This window comes from Cornus florida, unplaced genomic scaffold (assembly GCF_030987335.1).
Source record: "Cornus florida cultivar Cherokee Brave unplaced genomic scaffold, ASM3098733v1 CherokeeBrave_3.0.0_Hap2_Chr09, whole genome shotgun sequence".
In the NCBI taxonomy this organism is placed as follows: Eukaryota; Viridiplantae; Streptophyta; class Magnoliopsida; order Cornales; family Cornaceae; genus Cornus; species Cornus florida.
Genome location: NW_026775579.1, coordinates 56755322 through 56771194, shown reverse-complemented (window position 1 = coordinate 56771194; position 15873 = coordinate 56755322). Strand labels below are relative to the sequence as shown.

Genomic DNA, 15873 nt, shown 5'->3' with positions numbered 1-15873 from the left:
TGACACTCATTTAAGAAGCCATGCAAAATGGGCCCACGTACCATTGCTGTTTGCATTCTTTTTATTTTTTAAAAAACTTGAATGTTAATTTCGACATCAACAACTTCATGAAGCTAGGACGGATGTGAAATGGGGTATTATTTTGTGGCCAGTAAACTCAGTGAGGACCCCAACCCATCGTTATCAATATATCAATCAATTTCTCGGACGTTAAAAATAGAAAATATTAATACAAAACGCAAACACACTATGACACATCATAATCACCTTTGACACTCTTGTCTCGATAACTGAAAAATATTAAGACTATATTTGATAGGTACGAAAAAACAAACCCCAAGCATAAAACAATCCCTAATAGAGTGTCACAACAGAGATAGTAAGTTTAGCCGAGAGTGAAAGGGAGGGCTGTTTCAAACAGAGGACACCTTATCGGCAATGCCATTAGCAGCCAATACCTGCGACGTCAGTTGATGAATGCAAGAAATACCAAGCAAAAATTTCAGGAATACGGCATTATCAGCGGCTCAAATCTAAATAAACCACAAAAGAGAGACTGCACACATCTGTTATGATTCTATGAAATTTCCAACAGGACCGACGCCATCGGCAACACAACAAAGCATAACATATGACAAACCAAACATCTCTCAATATCAGTGATATCAATATTCCAAGTCTTCGCTTCCATCACGATGACATCAACGAATACATAATGAAACGCACAGCAGAGAGTAACTGATAAGAAATGCTTCTGTCATTCTCTACAATTGCTTTCCTTTTGCCTCTACCGTATCGGGTTCTTGCCCTTCCAACCCTTTACAAGTGAACCTGAATACAAAGATGTTCCACTTTTAGATGCAAACAAAAGAGAGAACTATTTTTCTAAGAAGATTCAGTTGGAGCTTCATCTAAATGCTGAGAAAAGGAGAAATAAGATATATATTTATATTATATACCCACATTTTTGGCAACATTGCGGAACATGATTCGATGAAAAAATGCTAGTATTGATTACAAATGCTAAAAAAGAGAACACCAATCAACATGAATTAATTTGCCAAAGTAATAAAATTTCAGCACAAAGTACAGACACCTTCCAGAAGAAGACAAGTAAATTTATTTGGATATTATAGAATTGCTGCAATTTTTAACCTCGGGGAGGTGGGTGGGGGGGAGTTTGAGACATGGGGCCTCTTTTAACACCATCGTTATCGACTCTGTATCTGCACTTGTGAAATATTAAGAACTAGTATTCTTATTGAGACTACTACTCACAGGAATAAATAAATAAATAAATTTATGGATGAAACTAAATAAGCATTCTTTATAAGCAAGGCTATTCATTTATTTGGGGAAAATTGAGATGATCCAATTATAAGTTCATGAGAGTTAAAAAAAATTATTATTTCAAGCTCTCGGTTGTCCATTTCAAAATAGTCACATTGTAGAAGTTCGGAGTGTCGTCGTGAACTCTAAGAGCAGATTAATGCCAAACGTCAGGTCTGTATATAATATACTCGTTCTACTTAACTTTGATAACGGGGATCACATGGGGCAATGACCCTTTAAATATGATGTTTGGAAATCTTAAATAAAAGGAGTTACTTACTTAGATTGTGGTCATGAAAAGGTAGCATATCAACAGAAATACAATAATGATGAAGAAAACCAAATATCCTTACAAAAGCCTAACTCAACCAGCAGCATACAATGAGACAACAAAAATTCATTCAAATGATCAGTAAAGTAAAACTTAATGAATTTTACTTATGTAAAATACAGGACCGGTACTCTAGTTTCTCGTTAGGTAAAGTCCGTGTGGTAAATTAGACCAATACAGGGGTTGATAGGTCTTATGGATGTTAATTCTGAATTTTGACTAACTTTCAAATTACAATTGATTGTGATTTGAAATTCAGTTATTTAGTTTAATTTTACCATCAAATTTCATTCACATAATCACATTAAGCATAAGTAGAGAGAGCATAGAGACACGGGTTTGAACGTGAAAAAGACTAAACAGGAAAAAACTACAGGACCTCGTCAATCTACTATGAGAAACAGATTGTGCAACCAAGTTACCAGATCCCAACCCCAGAATCCCATAGTTACAACTTGACACAGACACACACCAAACTCTCCACCCAAGTTTCAGGTTGTCCGCACTGTCAACAGATTCACTCCTCGCCCAATATGCTTCACTAGGACTTGTTCAATCATTTGCTCTCAGTTAGACCGATCGAAGCACCACTCCTGTAGTTGATTATGATGATCTCCTTGTCATAGAACTCTCAATCACATGTATGTAATGTGTATATAATGTTTATACTCCAGCTTCAGTAAGTAGAGTACACTGACACCAAATGACAATTATTATTCTTCCCCGTTAGTAAGTCCATGTCTTTCTAAAAGCCCATTCTTGACCTCATGAAGCGAAGCAAGTAGCAGAGAACCGAGAATTTTATGCAAAATTGATAAGGCTTATAACCATGCTCCCTGGAGGTTCTTGAAAAATTTGCTTAGGAGAATGGGATTCGGAGTAAAGAGAATAAAGAAGCTGTCCCTTTATCGAAAGGGCCTACTGAATCGCTCCCCAAAGGCTTCTTCCACAGCTCTAGGGGTCTTCAATGAGGGGACCCACTCCTATTTAGAGAGTGCATTTGGATTGGAAAAGGTTTGAAGGAAAGAAAAGGAAAGGGAAATGAGAGGAAGGTTATCTCATGTTTGGTTCTAGAAATGACGAGAGAAAGGAAAAGAAAAGGGGGAAAAGAGATTTGTTAACTCCTTAAACATTGCTTTGATTTTCTTCCCTCCTGCGGTAGAAACTAGGAAAAAAGAACGATGGAGTTAGTGATTACCATTTAACAGTTATGCAACTTATGCGAATTCTTGTTTTACCCTTTCCACTCACATAAGAAAACAACCCTTTCATTTCTTTTCTCTCCACCATCTTTCTCAAACAAGATGAAGGGTTTATAACTATCTTTCCTTTCTTTTCCTTTCCTTGAAATTCAATCAGATGTGGCTAACACTATCCTTTCTTTTTCTTTTCTTCTCTCCTAATTAATACTATCTTCCCAGTAAAAATATCAGATATAATTGTAGTCTAAACAATGTAGCCTAACTATGTGGTGCTGGCTATACAAAACCTGCTCTAGGCAGTCTGGCTCTTGAAGACACTTTGACTCAGATTGCCATTGTGCTTCTCCTAAGTCCTACCACAATATATTCCCTTTCCATTTCCTATTTAAGTTATACATCCAAATATTTCTTACACATGTCACTCCCAAATGACATGATCTTTTTATAAAAGTCAACTCCAAACAGGCAGGCTAATATCCAATATCTGTTTCTAAGCTTTCAGCCTTCGGATTCTGAAATACGTGAGAAGTCCAAGATTCATGTTGTTAATCTCATTGAAATTGTTAAGGGCTCAAGGCACACCAGGAACCAAGGTCTCCCAAAGTCCAATAGCAAGGTAGCATAAGGAGTGAGACTGAGGGGAGTAAGCAATATGTGTATATATATTGTACTCAATTTGCATATGTATTCAAATATATCAGTATTAACCTCCAATCTTTTCGTCTAAATTAGGAATGCCCTAATCAAAACATATTCAACATGTGGTGTTCTATTGTGTATACTATGTGTTGATGATATTGTTTTGATTGAAGAAACTAAAGTAAAAGATGCTAAATTAGAGGTGTATAGAGATACTACTCTAAAATCCTTTTTTATTTTTATTTTTTTTATAAGTAAGATTGTATTAGAAAGCGTTCAAAAGGGGAACGCATCCCAAAAGAAGCTACACAAGCCAAAAAGGCACTAGACTCTCAAAGAGTCCAAAAAAAATATACTATCTCCCCAATAGATTTACAATTTCTCCCCAAAACTCAACAAAAAAAGAGAACAAAGAATAGAGAACTCTATAGCTCCAATAGGAGTCTCCTTGTCATCAAACATATGCACCACCAAACACACAGATGAATTACCCTCCAAAAGTCGCAGGCTTGGGCATCCACTGTACATCCTCTCCAAGCCTCAATCAAACCCTTGGAGGACCTAGGCATAACCCAATGGACCCCAAACAGATACAACAAAAGACCCCAACTATCTTGGGCCACAGGATAGTGCAACAAAAGATGATCAACTGTCTCAAATACATAGAACGTAACTTAACTCTTTTTATTTTTGATAAGTAGAATGTAACTTAACTCTTAAGCGAAACTATGAACATATAAAGGATGTAGTGAATCTCAAGGACCAATAGATATAAAAAAGCAAACATTCATTACTTAAACTCAATCATTTCGAAAGAGTGGGAGTTTGGGTACGATGTTACTCATAGAATGAAGCCAAGATAAGTTAAGTGAGTAACACTCATGGCATATTGCATGATGAACACATACCTCCAAAACTTAAAGGTAAATCATGAAAAAGAGTTATCGTACTAGTCATAATTCTTAGAACAAAATGCTGGGTGGCTAGGTGATAACAACATATATGGGTGACTTATAACTTTCAAAAAACAAAAAACAAAAAAAAACATGGGTGACTTGCCAAAAAAGGAGGAGATAACAACATGGGTGACATATGAATATTGAGATGAATGTGGTAAGCCAAGATAGGATAAACTTAAAAATGAATATCTTATTGGGAATTTTTTTTTTTTTTTTTTTTTTTTTTTTTTTTCATTCTTATTGGGATATTGGAAGTAGCATCCTTTGAATATAATATGAGAACGAACAGTTCAAGACGGTTGGCTGTGTAGGGAAAATCAATGACCTACACTAGAAAGCAACAGTGATATGATCTACATTGAAGGTAATGTTAAATAGTTCCTTTGGGAGCGCTCCCCATGTCGTTTTATGAAATCTTAGTTATCAAAAAAAAAGAAAAACAAGGGTAGTGCTAGATAGAAAGGAAGTTTAAAATTTACATTGGTTGAGATAGTAAAAGAAAATATGATAATTTGCGGTCTAACTAAAACTATGACCTTAGGTATCATATAACAAAAAATCATTTAACCGACCAAAATAATGGGACAACACATTATCATGTTGTATTGTTTCATAAATATTCAGAAACACATTCTGAAAACATTAATTTCAAGCATGGTTCGAAGTTGCGGACGTGTCGGGCATACCATAGTTCAATCAGTTACTGCAATCGTAAAATTTTATTGACCATGCACACCATCAATTGTGCTGACTCAACTGAGTCGTGGGGAACTCAAAAACAGACTAAGGCTAGATTCAGCCAATTCTCTACCGAGTCTCATGTGATTCCGATTCTTACCAATATATCAATGAGTATCGGACTTGGACTCAGCTGAGTCCATTATGCCTCAATCAATATGAAAAATTATGATTCATGTTGTCAACTACTGACCCACAAATCAATTCCATATATATTATATTAATTAAGCAACATGATGTGTCACATAACATCGATGTAAAATATAAAATGCATAGGATCTGGCAAAATGTTTAAAAAACCATTGATGATGTGTACTTTTCTTGCACTTGGAGCAAACTAGAAAGCGAGCATCCTAATGTTTTAGTCTGAACTTAAGCGCTTTATCCCTTTAGCATGCACGTTAAGGGTTTAATTGTTACATTGGTTTTCTGTCATGTTAAGGATTTAGTGTGCATTGAGGGGGCCTCACCTTGTATGGAATGAAGCACTTCCACAGCTGAGAGCACCTTGCTAATGCAGGAAATTCTTCTTTTTGTCTAAACTTATCTTTAACAAATATGGTCTCACTTCTTTTCCCTCTTTTGTAGTTCAGGAAATATACTAACTTAAAGAACTTGACAGAAAACAAAAAAGACCATAAGTTGCACATGACAGAATTTATGATTCGATAACATTTGCAGCCACGGACTTAGTCACAACATGGGCTTTACCATTCTGTTACCTTTCTAACTATTCACAGTATGGAAGCTTCTCAATGAGTTAAGTCCCCATGTCAACAATGTATTGGATTCCTTCCTCCCACAAATTTCTCCGACAAAACCTAGAGACGACCTTCTGATGTCCCCACAATATTAGTTAGGATCTCCCCTGAGTCCCCTCTAATGCTTTTCAAATTTTGTGACTGAACAACACAACATTACTGATCTCAGAGAGCTTATTTTTCTGAATATAGAGTTCAATTGCTAAGATGTAATAATGTTCAATCCTTACCGGAAAAAAAGAAGTCCAATCATTGTACCTTTACTTATCTAAAGATTCAGTCATGCTATGTCATACTACTGAATACACATTAGTAATAGCAAGTGAATTATACCTTTTTAGATTGTTTAAGCGAACCCTGTATTCATGCCACAATCTAACATCGGTTATAGTATCTTAGCAGCAGAGCCTTTTAATAAGTAGCATAAGAATTCCCGGACAATTTATACCACTCTAGAAGAGTTTCTAAATAACTTTGATGCTTCTCTAATGACGACGACTGCTCCGGTCATTCTATTGCCAAAACAAATAAACTAACTGCTGACATTAGGCTATTTTTACATGAATGCATATGAATACAATGGGATTGAAATATCACACTACTTTATTTTATTTTCGGAAAGATTTCAGACTTAAAAAATTGAGACACTTGATTTGTACCATATACATGATATTTTCTTCTCAAAGCAGTTATTTTGGAAGGAAAATTGATCAAATATACAGATTTCAATATCACATAATAAATAGATTCTAGAGAAACTAAATACTATAAAACATTCACAGTCATCTCAACTAAGAAACAAAAGCATTGAAAGAACAACTGAATCTATACAACACAACATCGCCATAGTTACCTGAACTCTGAGTTTTGGCAGCATCAGCATCAGCATCAGCATCAGATGTCTCTCCTTTTCTCACCCATACCAAGCTAGCATCTATGGGCTTCCCAGTATTCCAGCGGTTGAACCCTTCAAAACCCCTATTGTAATTCCTGTGACCACCATTCATCTCCGCCGTCAATCTCTGGTTGCTTTCTTTCCCACCATTCAGTGACAGATTGTTAAAATTCGATCTGATCTCCGCTGACCCATCCAATAAACCTTTCTGCTCCCAAACCTTACCATACACTCGCAAACCCTTTCTATTTGACCTAAAATTACTTCTAACCCCCTCCTTCTCACCGTTCCTTTCCGCCAGAACCACCGGAATTTCCTCCTCTGTTTCCTTCTCCGAAACCTTGACATCATACACCGGCACATTAGGCCGGAATTCACAACCACGCTTCTCCTTCTCACCGTTTATTTCAGTCACAACCACCGGAATTTCCTCCTCCGGCTCGTTCTCCGAAACCTTACGATACACCGGCAAGTTTTTGCCATTTGGCCGGATTTCACTCCCAGTCTTCTCCTCCTCACCGTTTGTTTCAGTCACAACCACCGAAACTTTCTCCTCCGCCTCGTTTTCCGGCGGCAACTGTGCTGTACTTGGTGCTAGGTGTTCCTGTGCCCTAGACCTCCTTTTCATCTTATACTTCTTCTTGTTCTTTTTCTTCTTCATAGATTTACCACCATTTTGCTCCTGACAGTTAACCCCTCCAATTTCCGATTCCTCCGCCTCGTTTTCCGGCGGCAACTGTGCTGTACTTGGTGCTAGGTCTTCCTGTGCCCTAGAGCTCCTTTTCCTCTCCCACATCGTCACGTTGTTCTTTTTCTTCATCATAGATTTACCACCATTTTGCTCCTGACAGTTAACCCCTCCAATTTTCGATTCCTCCATCCTTGTCTCCGTCACTTCCACCCTCCGGCGACTTTTCTCCGCCTGACTCCGGAAGTTTCTCTGAAATTGCCATTGACTACCGACTGATACAGAGTTGGTCCTCCTTTTCCCTCCATTCTCGTTCCGTCTCTGATTCTCTTTCTCTCTACGCTTTCGTTCTTGTTCTTCTTTTTTCTCTCCCTGATTTCGTTTCCATTCTCGTTCTTCTTCTTGTTTCTCTCTCTGCTTTCGTTGCTGTTCATTGAGCCACCGCTCTTGGAGCTGTGCGAGAGTCACGTAGTTCGGAGGCAGCGTTGGATGTTTTTTTCCCTTCTCCATTGAAGATTTAAACAAAGGAAACTTCAAGAAACATGAAGAATAACCATGAACTCTGCCTATCTACAGGTGTATATATGAATACATTCAGAGAGAGAGAGAGGAGAGAGAAAAATTGACCAGAGAGGAGACTGGAATATATGCTGCAGTTCCAAGGTCTGTAGTTTTCCTGTCAGACTCATTATCCGTGAAAGGGACAAACACGAGGTAAACCCGAGGTGAAGTAATTGCTTTGTAAAAGCAAAAACAGAGAGATCAAGCTCAAATAGCATTAACTTCCTCGTAAATTACGGAAATGAATTAATTTGTCATGTTTTGGAGGTTAAAAAATGTTACAAATAAACCCAATTGTTATTTATTTTTATTTTTTATTTTTTATTTTTTATTTTTTAAACACGGTGGTGTCGTGTTTCTTAAAGTTCTCTGCACTTCATAACTCATGGCCGTCCACACCATTTCAATTGTACGAGTAATTATAAAAATAAAAAAATAAAAAAAAAATCTATAGAATATCTGCTAAACAGTAAAAGATTGCATAAAGTATTCTTGACCTTCAAAAATGTTATTAGGATCTCCCTTATTGAATTGTTTAAAATTTAGTTTGGCCTCGTTTATTATTATGATAGAATATTATGATAATGAATTTTTGGAATCAATGTCGTTTATATAAATTAGTCAATTTAAAGTTTGACTTTGTAACTTATTTAGTAAATAAGTTGATTTAGAAGATTGTTACGATTTGTAACATTGTTAAATTTTGTTTGTGAACTTTAAACTTATGTGGATTAGCATATATGTTTATAAACGTAGATTTGTGTATAATTGTATGTTCATAACTGCCCGTAAATATAAATGTATATAGACTTTGTTAAGTTAATCGATTAACTAAATGATTTTGTGTTCAAACTTGAACTACTTCTATTGTTAAATAAGTTTTGTATCAATGAATTTCCAACTTCTCAAAATTTCGACCCAGTCATTTCTCAAAAAATTAATTAGTTAATTAATTAAGTAACATTAATTTCATCATTAACTACATGTAATTATCATTTCCTTTCTGTTTTCTTAGATTGTGTTTGATAAAACTTAAAATTAAGTATTAAAATTTTTAAAATGGAATGATAAGAATGATATTCTATTTATAATAAAATTTTATTTCATTTAAAAAAAATTAATTAATATTTAAATTTTGTTATTAAAAGCACTTAATGAGCGTTTAATTTCTTCAAAATTAAGAATTGAATTAAAGTACCAAACAGAACTTTATTAGCTAATAACAATCAAATTGTTTAAATTTTGATTTTACTTCAATCTCAGCGAATATATATATATACACACACACACGGAGTATATTTATTTATTTATTGAATTGAAGAAAACAACTAATTAAGGGACGAGAGTGAATACATATGTTCAAGGTCTACTTTCTGTCCTAATCTGCCAGGCGCCCTTTACCTGTCGTGTGGGACCCATGTGCCATTTATTGATGTGAAAATACCAAGTACAGACTACAGATAATTCTAAATGACAAAAATTATTGTTGTACTATTTATTAGAGTGCAAACAAAAATCCATTGGTTAATATATCATAAAATAAATATATTTTTTTTTCCAACTAAAAGAGTGCATCATATTCTAGGGTTTATTGTTTTGAGAATTAACTTAGACAAAGTTTTGAATCTGATTTTGCTGAGGAGGAGGTTAAACAATGCGATTTGTAATTGGCTTTCCACATTTTTAGTGATATCTCTTTTCTCTTCTTTGAGGGGAAGAAAAAAATATATATATATTATTTCTCATCACTCGATGTTTTGCAATTCTAATACATAATTTACGTAATTCGGTTTCCACATTTTTTTGTTTTGCATTTTTTATTTTATACGAATTAAAATTTTAGAAGCAATACTACTTTGTTGTGTTGTGATTTTTTTCTAAACATAAACATATTTATAACTAAGAAAAAAATATGTTTGCATGGTTTTAAGAAATGGTTTTTACACTAAATTGGTTTTGTTTTTTTTGTTTTTTAAAGAATAAAAATTTATTATTACAGTTGTTCAATTATAGTAGTCATTACAAGTGAAAACTATTATACTTTTCCCTCTAGATTTTGGTCCTTTTATTTATTTATTTTAAACAAAACAGTAATGTTAGAAACATAACAATATTAATAAGGTTTTTGTTTTTTACTCAAGTCCCATAATTTTGTAAGATTTTTTATATTAATTTTTTTTAAAAAAAATATTAGAGATTAATCTTATTTTTAAATCTTTGTGTTAATTATATAAATATTATTTTTAAATTTCAATGAATTAATGGAGTAGCTTTTTCAGATTTAAAAAAAAAAAAAATGAAAACCTTGATTCCACGCACAATCCTATTCAACAACACACTTACAATGCCTTTGTTTCTCCTCCTCAATCATTGATCTTGGTACATGTATCCAATACCAAATAATAATAAATAAAAAATGATTATTCTTTGGATAGCCAAATTTATTTTGTCTTTCATAAAGTCGTAGAATTAAAGATTAATTACAATAACACTTTTTAAGATTTGTTATAATAATATTTATATACAAGTTGAATGTTTATTTTTTTTTAACGATGACACTATCAAAAATTTTTGATCCAATCAAGTCCTTAAAAGATTTGAAAAGACAAAATTATCTATCAATACTTAACTAATTTAAATTCTAAAATATCATAATTTTAGAGTTGGTTATACAAGTTGAACGTTTTTTTATTTTTTGGCCGATGACATTCTCACAAAATTTTGAAAGGTTTGAAAAGACAAAATTGTCTATCAATATTTAGCTAATTTAGATTCATAATTTAAAAAAGACACTTTTACCCTCCTACCAATCTCACCGAACGCATTCAACCACCACTGAGCTAGTGAGCTAGTGTTTAATTTCTCTCCCACATTCGTCACCACCACCACCACCACCATCACCCCCTCTCTCTATCACCCGCAAGAAAACAGACAACCTTCCCACAAGAAAACAGAATCGTCACCATCACCCACCTTCACCACCGCCCACCCCTTCTTTCCCCTTTCTCCACTCACCACCACAACCTCTACCACACAACCACCACCCACCATCGCCATAGATCCTATTTTTGTAAAACCCATTATTACAATAGATCTATAAATATATATATATATATATCCGGTCATCACCACCATAACTCTCATCGGGAAAGTTCTGCCGACCGACCCATGTTCAAAGAAACTGAGGAGCAAAAACAAACAGATGAGCAACCCATAGATCAATCCAAATCCATATGCATCATCAGACCGTGGTCAGAGGTTGCGACGGATGTGGTGGGGCATCACCGGAATTAACTAAATTGGATTCGTAGACTGATTGGATTCGTAGATTGATTTGATTGCTAATCAGAGAAGTTCTGTTTGGTGTGTTATTCACAAATGTTTGGCACGATTTGGGCGATTTTACACCACTGTTGATTCGTCTGTCTCCAATAGACCTAGGATTTCGGCGATTCCAGTACAGAGCTCCGGCGACCACCCCACTGGTACGTTGGAGAACCATGGAACGTTCTTCAACCCAGGCTCCGGTAACCCCACTAACACGTTAGATCTATGGAACCCATATGTGATATATATATATATATATACACATATATATCAGGTTATATATCGACAATATTTGTTTATAGAGAGATGTGGGAGAGGTTATTTTGGACATTTCAAATTTATTATAATGGATAACTTAGTAATTTCATTATTCAAAAGGGTCACTTTACAAGTTAAATGATACTTAACGTCATTTTATCACATGTCAAATGAGTCTCTTTATCAAAAGTGAGTTAACTTATGAACCTCAAATAGTGTCATTATAATTAACCCTAGAATTAATTAAAAAAAACAATCACCAAATATATAATAAAGCAATGGGGCTCGGGGGAGGGTGAGAGAGGGAGAGAAGGAAGGTAGCCTGGCAGGGTTCTGATCATCCTCTATAGGGTAGTTTGGTGGAAACAAATTAGGGTTAGTTTTGAATTTTTCTTTTTTTTTTTAAAAAAAAAAAAAGCTCATCAAAGTTAACACGGTTTATATGGACTGTTTGTTTACTAACAGAAATATTTAAAAGTAGGACCGATCTCTAACACTTTTTTAAAAAGACACTAATCTCAAAACCTATACAGAATTATGGGACTTGAGTCAAAAAAGCCCTATTAATAAACATGTTTTTGGGACTTGTTTATGTTTTCAAGTGGTTTGACAATAAAAACTCGAAACAAATGATTGTCAAACAAGTCCTAAGTTCGTAAAATTGCATTAATAAATTTAAAGAAGAATAAGAGAAATAATAAATAATAAAAAAAAAAAGAATGAGAATAAAGACTTAATTCATGTTGTTTTACTTACCAAAAAAACAAAGGAGAGAAAGAAAGGATGATGGTGCACATATGTTTATATATGAGTGCAAGAAGAATAAATTCAAGATGAGAAAAAGAAGAAGAAATAATAAAAGAAAAATGAGAACTTTAAAGGGGAAAAAATAGTTGAGTAAAAAGGAAAAGAAAAAAGATGGAAATTTTTTTTGAGGGCAAGAACATTTGTTTAATAGAAAAGATAAATTGAACATTATTATGGTGCACTAAGCTCATGAACTCATTAGAAACTACCATTCAACCTCTTCCTCTCCTAGATGTGCAATCAAAGTGGACATTAAAAAGGCCTTTGACACTATAGGTTGGGATTTTCTAATTGATACTCATTAGAAACGACCATTCTACCTCTTACTCTCCTAAATGTGCAATCTAGTGGCCATTGAAAAGGCCTTTGACACACTAGGTTGGGATTTTCTAAATTTGCGAATAGAAGTGTGATACAATCAAATCCAACTCACCAATGGTGACTATACACTTTTTCATTATTGTGTATTTGTTGGTAGTTTGGATGTAGCGGCGGTTTGAATGAAATTGTAGATTTGAATTCTTAACAGTTTAATTAAAGCAAAATAATTCTAAGAATATCTCTTACTAGATTAGATAAATTTAGGTTAGAACCACTTTAAATGTACCAAGTAATTATCAAAAAAATTCTATAGAATAGTTGTAAAGGATTGCAAAATTCGTATTAATCTTGACCTTCAAAAATATTATTAGGCTCTCTTTGAGATTATGTTAACGAATAATTAGAATTTAATTGTTTAAATTTCAGTTCAACATCGTTTATGTAAATGAGTCAATTTAGAGTTCGAATTTTGAGCTTATTTAGTAAATAAATTGATTTAGAAGACAGTTAAGATTTCGAACATTGTTAGATCCTGTTCCTATACATTAAACTCATGGAGACTAGCCTATGTTTATAAACACATTTATAAATGTAGACTTATGTATAATTGTATGTTCCTGAAGCTCGTAAATATAAATTTATGTAGACTTGTTAAGTTTTTCAATGAACCAAACGATCTTGTGTTCAAAATTGAACAACTTCTACTATTAAATTAGTTTTGTATCAACCGATTTCCAACTTCTCAAATCTACGACGGAGTCATTTGGGCGCAAATCCTTTGCTGTGAGATTCCTATGCAGTTCCTGCTGTGAGTTTTAAGTGGCCTACATTTTGCCACATCATTCTTCATTTAATAGCTCTTAAGGCAGCGTTTGAGTGGAATTGAGGCAGCGTTTGGATTCTTCTTTACCACCATTTATAAGTATCTTCACACACAAAATAAGTTATGCACATAACACAGACTAAGTAATGTCACATACAAACTTAACTCAATTCAACATACTGTGTTTGGCAATTACACCACCATTTATAAGTAACATTTCAATACCATTTATAAGTATTTTCACCCTTAAATTAAGGTATGCACATAAATGGTGATGTTACTTTTAGACTCCTGTGATGTTACTTTTTAGACTCCTGTGATGTTACTTATAAATGGTGGTGTAATTGGCAAACACGGTCTCAATTGTCAAATGGTGGTGAATGACGTGGCCAAAGGTATGCACATAAATGGTGATGCTACTTTTAGACTCCTGTGATGTTACTTTTTAGATACTGTGATGTTACTTATAAATGGTGGTGTGATTGCTAAACACGGTTTCAATTGTCAAATGGTGGACATGGCCAAACATAAACCTAATAAGAACTTACAGCAGGAGACAACTTGGGAATCTACAGCATTTGCGCCCGAGTCATTTCTCGAAAAAAAAAAAAAAAAAAAAACGAAGAAGAAGAAGAAGAAGAAGAAGTTAGGTAAGCATTAATTTTATATTAACAACATGTATAGGTAAAAAGTATAAGTACCGCCGTGCCGCGCCCCGCCTGCCCAGCCAAAAAAAAAAAAAAAAAAACTTTTTTCTTTTTTTAAAAAAATCCTTTTGTCCCCTGGTCTCATTGTTTGTTTGTTTGTTTATATTATATTCCCATTTCTTTTCCTTGAAATATGGCTCAATTTTGGGGCTCCTTTTTTTTTTTTTTTTTTTTTTTTTTTTTTTTTTGCAAAATGGGGGACGCAATTCTTTTCCTCAATAGCAATGTCAATCCCATTCTCTCTTCTCTCACTCTCCACTTTGTTTTTTCTGTTTTCCAGATTGTATGATTTTGATTTTTGAGCATTGCATCTCAATCAATTAAAGTTTAATATTATTTTCATCAAACCAGACACCGGTTTTGTTTTCAGATTCAAAATTCTCTCACTTTATATTTTGATTTTTCTATTTTCAAATCACTTAACATTTTGATTTTTCTATTTCCAGATCTATGATTTTCAATGCACTGTATCTCAAAAATCACATCGTACTAAGGTATGGTGGCTCTTTTTGTTTTTCAATCACTCAAAGTGCAATATTATTTTGGGTAAAATGCAAAAAACCCCCTCGAACTATTGGGGTATTGCAAAAAAACCCCTGAATTACAAAAAAAACCCATATACCATGAATTTGTAGTTTAGTCATTGGCCAAAGATTCCAGAATCAAATTGCTCTTGTTCAAGGACCCAATAGCGGAATAGGTAATCAATTTTCACTAGTTTTCAAATTTTTTCTTTTCGACAATTGTGTTATTTATTTATTTAATATGTGCTATTATTACATGAAATTTTTATTTATTTATAAATTAAAGTGTAAGTTTTTTAATTGAATGTTTTTAAATTTTGGCTTAGGCTTTTTTTTTTTTTTTTTTTTTTTTTTTTTTTAAAACAAAACAGTATTGTGAAAAACATAACAATATTAATAAACATGCTTTTGCGATTTATTTTTGTTTTTAAGTGGTTTGACAATAAATACTCAAAACAAATGATTATCAAACAAGTCCTAAAGTCGTAAAATTGCATTAATAAATCTAAAGAAGAAGAAGAGAAATAATAAATAATAAATAATGATAATAAAGAAAGAAGGATTGTAGTGGATATAAACTTAATTCATGTTGTTTTACTTACCGAATAAAAAAAAGAAAAAAGAAAAAGAAAAAAAAGGATAGTGCACATACGTTTATAGGTAATTTACACATATCTCCTCTATAGTTTGCCATAATTACACGGATCTCCCCTGAAAATAAAACTATCCTACACGGACCTCCCTTCCGTTACAGTCAACGACGGATTCTGTTGATGTTATCCACTTAATTAAGTTAAATACCCATCATATCCTTAACCCTACAAATGATTGTTTCTCTCTCCTCTTTGTTTTCCCTCTCCTTTCTCTGCCCTCCGTGGGTGTCACTTATCAGACGCTGATGTGGCACGTTGATAAGTCAATACAACCCTGGCTAAATCCTCCGTGGCAAGTTGAAAAGTCAAAAACCTCGAAAGATTAAGCACTTTAAGCCCTGGCATCG

General features: G+C 33.8%; 1 protein-coding gene across 1 annotated transcript; it reads right to left on the bottom strand.

Moving 5' to 3' along the window:
• Positions 1-286: 286 nt before the first annotated feature.
• On the bottom strand, positions 287-8220 carry LOC132274026 (uncharacterized). The gene is made up of 2 exons (XM_059775170.1): positions 6816-8220; positions 287-831 (listed from the first exon to the last, which is right to left on the bottom strand). The coding sequence occupies exons 1-2, from the start codon at positions 8053-8055 to the stop codon at positions 788-790; spliced, it is 1284 nt and encodes a 427-aa protein (XP_059631153.1). The 5' UTR covers positions 8056-8220; the 3' UTR covers positions 287-787.
• Between the last annotated feature and the right edge of the window lie 7653 nt (positions 8221-15873).

Excerpts from the sequence above, each read along its gene's own strand:
- LOC132274026 (XM_059775170.1), bottom strand. The coding sequence starts at position 8,055 with ATGGAGAAGGGAAAAAAACATCCAACGCTGCCTCCGAACTACGTGACT. Across the intron at positions 832-6,815 it reads TGCCAAAACTCAGAGTTCAG|GTTCACTTGTAAAGGGTTGG; the intron begins GTAACTATGGCG and ends CTTTGTATTCAG.